We start from the raw sequence: 4947 nt of genomic DNA, 5'->3' as shown, positions 1-4947 counted from the left end.
TGCAATCAAACAGAATAGGTTTGAGAGCAAAACTTCCCACGCTGCAATAAAATGTTTTATTGCAAGTAAAATAAATGTGGTGAAAAGAATTATTCATGGGAATCCAAAAGTTTTGTTTGCAAAACCAAAAGCTTTGCTTGCTGTTGAGCTGAATCTCGTGGGCGGGACCTACGCCGAAAGATGTAAGACATGTCTCTATTGGCCAGTCTCGATCGGAGTGACAGCTTGGCGTTTTGAAGTCCATGAGACAGAGCGGGACTCGGGAGCTGAGAGGACAGAACATCACTGTATGTCTTCCGTCATAGTAAGAATATTATGTTTGAACTGGTGCATGTACATTGCTTTTGTTTAACGATGTGTGGATGTTGTAATGGGCAGCCTGTAGCTGCTAGCTTAGCTCAATTACCTAGTCATAGATACGTTACGTGCCCAGGCTGCCTATTAGCCTGCATGACGTTGTTCATGTGGCTACTAGTTTAACAGGACTATTTGTGTTCAACGATCTCGTTTGTTCTACGCTTTCTTCATCTGATCCCGTCTCATTCGGTGCAAATAGTTCTTCCTGCAAAGTGTTCCGCGTTTGTACGTCTTTTAAATGGAGTATGTACACCGGGGGTGATTCCCTAAACCAGGCGGTCGGTGGCTTGTCCAAAGCGTGTGACGTCATCAGTCGGCCGAAGTTCAGCACGTTGGAGAGCGACAGCGGAAGACGTCTCCCACACGTTGTTGTATTCATTTAACACCTTCATATTATTCAACGATGCAATTCTATTAATACTGTGTGTGAGAAAGAGTCCGCAGACGACTCTTACCTTAACGGCTGATCAAAAGAATGAATGAAAGAAAGTAATTTGTACCTTAATCATGCGATGAAATGCAAAAAAGAGAATCATGTGTCACAATATTAAATAAATTGTCAAATTAGGCGTACTACAAAAGCGTAGGATCAGGGACAAACAACGAAGGTTCCGCCCCTCTGTGCTGATACCCGCTCCCGCCACTGGGTGTCGCTCACAACACTGATTATGGGACTGCTGCTTGTATGTATGCCTACAGGTAGTAGACAATAGTGAAGACAAGACAAACGTGTATTTACTCGGATGTAATGTGCACGCTGAACAATACTCAACACAATCCTGGATGAGCTAGAAAGGAGAGCAGACATAGGAGATAGGAGCAGAAGAAGAGAGAGGAAGGAGAGAGGAGGAACTAAGATGAGAGGATGGAGAGATGACAAGGCAAAGTCACAGTACTCACACACAAGGGGAGAGTCTTGACATGTAGCAACTGTGATCTTTGTCTTGCACATGTTGGGTTGTTTGGTGGACATTGACTGTCATTGACTCATCAGCTGTTTTTCCATTTTTATTAACATCTGAAAAGTATTTTTACATTTGATAATGTTGTCATTCATGATTACGAAGTATAAACTAACAATAACGTTGTGATGATTATGAAATACACATCAATCCTGAAACCATGGTATAAATGACTGCAACCATTAACAATTGTATAGCAGTAAACCTTAAAAGACAGGAGAAAACCGACAATGAAGAATATAATGTTATCTAATAATTCAGAATGGGTTTACATTTATAATAGTCAGGGTTCACTTCCTAATGAATTACTCCTTGTTTTATGACAGCAGTAGGATATGAATACAGATCTCTCAGATCTCACATGGTAGATTCTAATTCAGGAAACAACATTAGTTGATTTGGTCGTTTGATTATTTAATTATCAAACAATGTTCCGAATCTCTTTGATTGACAGGTAAGATGATCAGGGGGGCAGAGTTGTTACCTCCATAATCATGGTTGCCTGGGCAGAGGAATGGATAGATAGACTCAGTAAAGCTGCAGCCAGTAGCAGAGTAGATATGAACCCTGGCTTCCACATCATAGAAGGAGACCAGACCCTCATCATAATCAACAAACACCCCCACCTTCTGGAGCTCAGCTCTCAGAGGGAGACGGACAGCAGGGTTATCATTAAATACCAACCCATCCTTGTTGAAGTAAAGAGTCCAGTAACCCGTCTCAGGGGTCAATATGATCCAATCTTTTCTGTCAATGGACTCTCTGGCCACTCCCAACCCCCATCCAGTCTTGTCTTTAACCTGGACCTCAAAGTAAAATCTCCCTGAGAAGCTCTGCCTCGTGTGAACACATCTACCCAGTCTAAATTTCTTGGGGTTGTCTGGGAGTTTCTTCCTCACACCTCCATCATGTACTTGTTTCCCATCCTCAGAGAGTATGAGACAGGGATGAGCTGTATCAGGATCCAGAGTCACATCTACTTCATACTGCTGGACCCTCTCCAGTTCAGCATCACGCAGCTTCTTCATCTCCATGTTCAGTGTCTCCTCCAGCTGATCCAGGGATCTCCTCAAGGTCCCTGCGTATGACGGAGGAAGGACGCCCACTGTCGTCAAGTCCCTGGTGGGTGGAGGATCCTTCAGGGATCTGAAGGCCTGGAGGAAGTGGAGGTGGTCTTCAGTGTTTGACAGCTGCTTAAACTCTGAGCTTCTATTGGTCAGATCTTCTATTTCCTGCTCCAGCTCTTTGATGAGGTCTTCAGCTTTTTTCTCAGTGGATTTCAGTCTCTCTTTAACCATTTGGTTGAGGTCATCCTGACACTTTTCAATGCAGCGCTTCAGAGCAGTGAGGACTTGCACACCATGGGCTATCTCTCTGTCTGCATCTGCTTTGCTGCGGTAAACTGTGTCTTTAATCTCTTGAATATTATTTAGTCTCTCATGGATCATCTGCTGAACTTCAGCCTCTATCTTCCCCAGCTGGGCCATCTTCACTTCATAATCCTCCTTTAGAGGTACAACAGGATGTGACTTGTGGTCTGTCTCTGTGCAGGACTGACACACACACACCTGTTCAGTCTGGCAGAAGAGCTCCAGAAGTCGGTCGTGTTTCTTACACATCCTGTCTTCCAGACGGTCCGTAGGATCGACCAGCCGATGTTTCTTCAGGACTGCGACTCTCTGATGTGGCTCCAGGTGGGTTTGGCAGTAGGAGATAAGACACACTAGGCAGGACTTCACAGCCTTCAGCTTGGTCCCAGTACAGACGTCACAGGGAACTTCTCCCGGTTTAACACAGAGCTGATCTTTTACTCGTATGGATGTTTGAAACTGAGCGGCCAGCTCTGATAAGAGGGTATTAATCTGTAAATCAGGTCTTGTGTTGAAAGCCATGTTGCAAAGAGGACATTTGAACGTGACTTGTTCATCCCAGTGCTTTGTAATACAGGTTCTGCAGAAGTTGTGTCCACATGGTGTGGAAACTGGACTGTTGAACACATCTAGACAGATGCAACATGAAAAGTTCTCTTCAGACCCGGAAGCGTTAGCTGAGGCCATTCCTAGACACAGACGACAAGGTTTATGTATTGAGCAAGCCCATTATTTTTGTTATTCCTATATTGCAAAAGTGTTTTTAACTTATCTCAAAGTTGTGCTGCTTTACTCACCTTGTTGTTGTTTCTGTCTGTCGGACTATTTAATGCGTGTTATTATCTCCTGAAAGAGAGAACAGTTTACACGTCGGGGTGCTTTATGTTTCGTTTCCTCAACATGAGAGAGGGGTCTGGCTGCAGACATCCACCCACACGCACTTCCGCTGCAGACAGAAACATCAACCCACACGCCGGAAATTGCGTGCTGGTGGATGTCTGGAGCGCGAGTTGCACATTATTCAACAGCGTCCCCTCGGGTCACACTTTTCGGTGGGTCGCAGATTTCGGTGTAACAATGGGACTCACTGCACGAAGATGTGACGTTCGGCTCAGCTGCACATGGAGGTTATGGTAGGTCACGGTGACTATTCAAAACACAGCGATACAATTATAAATGCGCGAGGCTTGCATTTCTTTACCGATCTATTAGTTTCATTAAGTTTAGATTTTTTCATCAAACAAATAACAGAACGTTACACCAAAATGAAGCATTTGTTGTTTTAATCCACACTGAGGTGTCATTTTTGCAAGATAGGCAAATGTTTTTTGTAAACGTTGTGTAGCCTATAGTCGGTCTTATTAAACGATTTTAGAGATTTGTTGATGTGTTGTGAGCATAAACGATTTTAAGATTTGGACTTTTGACAGTCATCTGTAGTCCAAAACAGAGTTAAGTTGTGATAAAATAATTACCACGAATTTAATTGACGCAGCTCGTTTCGCTTTAACTAGAGTTGCACCCATCAGCTGTTCATCTCCGCAGCGGTGGCTGAGAAGTGTGATATCATTCAATAGACAAAATCGATCGTTAAATATTCGATCTGCCTGTTTAGTTCATACAATCTGCTTATAACTAAGAGATCATAGCACTTAGTTCAGTTAAAAGGGGTAAAAGAGATGAAAAATGTAATATAACGGATAAAAGTTAATGAATTACTGTTATGTAATAGCCTACTATCCTGTCTCAGATTCTAAATGTTCAATGTCCCCCAGTCAATAGGGTGCTAGGATTTTTATTTTTTATTATCCGATTTCCGGCGTGTGGGTGGATGTTTCTGTCTGCAGCGGAAGTGCGTGTGGGTGGATGTCTGGAGCGTGTGGGTGGATGTCTGCAGCTAGACTCTCTTGCAACATGACGTCCTCTCCCCTCCTCTCCTCACACCTGGCTCCGCCCCTTCGGTGCGTGGGCGCATCACTTCATTCATTCACTGTGTCGGCCTCTTCAAATGCGTTGATGTGTGTTGTCTTCTTTCTGGAGTTAAGAGAGAGCCGGTGCAGAATATAGACATGATTCGATGGTTATTTACAACTGGGATCATCGTTGTAGATCTATTTGGGCTTCCGGGGCTTCCCCGAATACTTTTTAACCAACCCCGATCCGATTTTCAACAGAAACAGACAGAGAGCAAAGAGCTGTTCATTGGCGCTACGCTGCTGTAGGAACTCTCCCCGATGTGCACGCGCAAAATGCACACA

At 43.9% G+C, this 4947-nt stretch overlaps 3 protein-coding genes across 5 annotated transcripts in view; all 3 read right to left on the bottom strand.

Moving 5' to 3' along the window:
* LOC132455373 (E3 ubiquitin-protein ligase TRIM39-like) overlaps nucleotides 1-3620 on the bottom strand; it is a 61845-nt gene extending 58225 nt beyond the window's left edge. The window contains exon 1 of the mRNA XM_060049217.1: nucleotides 3487-3620. The gene's annotated coding sequence lies outside the window, so the exon portion shown is untranslated. The remainder of the gene's footprint in view (nucleotides 1-3486) is intronic.
* LOC132455372 (E3 ubiquitin-protein ligase TRIM39-like) overlaps nucleotides 1-4947 on the bottom strand; it is a 66941-nt gene that overhangs the window by 44903 nt on the left and 17091 nt on the right. Inside the window, exon 1 of one of the 2 annotated variants that reach the window (XM_060049212.1) lies at nucleotides 3487-3593. The exons of the other annotated variant lie outside the window; for it this stretch is intronic. The gene's annotated coding sequence lies outside the window, so the exon portion shown is untranslated. Of the gene's footprint in view, nucleotides 1-3486; nucleotides 3594-4947 lie in introns of those variants that run through there. 2 annotated transcript variants of the gene reach the window in all.
* Nucleotides 1351-3607, bottom strand: LOC132455370 (zinc finger protein RFP-like). 2 transcript variants are annotated; one of them, XM_060049209.1, is made up of 2 exons: nucleotides 3487-3607; nucleotides 1351-3378 (listed from the first exon to the last, which is right to left on the bottom strand). In XM_060049209.1, the coding sequence occupies exon 2, from the start codon at nucleotides 3374-3376 to the stop codon at nucleotides 1730-1732; it is 1647 nt and encodes a 548-aa protein (XP_059905192.1). In that variant the 5' UTR covers nucleotides 3377-3378; nucleotides 3487-3607; the 3' UTR covers nucleotides 1351-1729. The 2 variants fall into 2 exon arrangements, with proteins under 2 accessions (XP_059905192.1, XP_059905193.1); XM_060049210.1 differs by having other exon boundaries at nucleotides 1351-3318; nucleotides 3487-3593.

This window comes from Gadus macrocephalus, chromosome 4 (assembly GCF_031168955.1).
Source record: "Gadus macrocephalus chromosome 4, ASM3116895v1".
Classification (NCBI taxonomy): Eukaryota; Metazoa; Chordata; class Actinopteri; order Gadiformes; family Gadidae; genus Gadus; species Gadus macrocephalus.
This window is presented reverse-complemented; position numbering and strand designations above follow the sequence as displayed.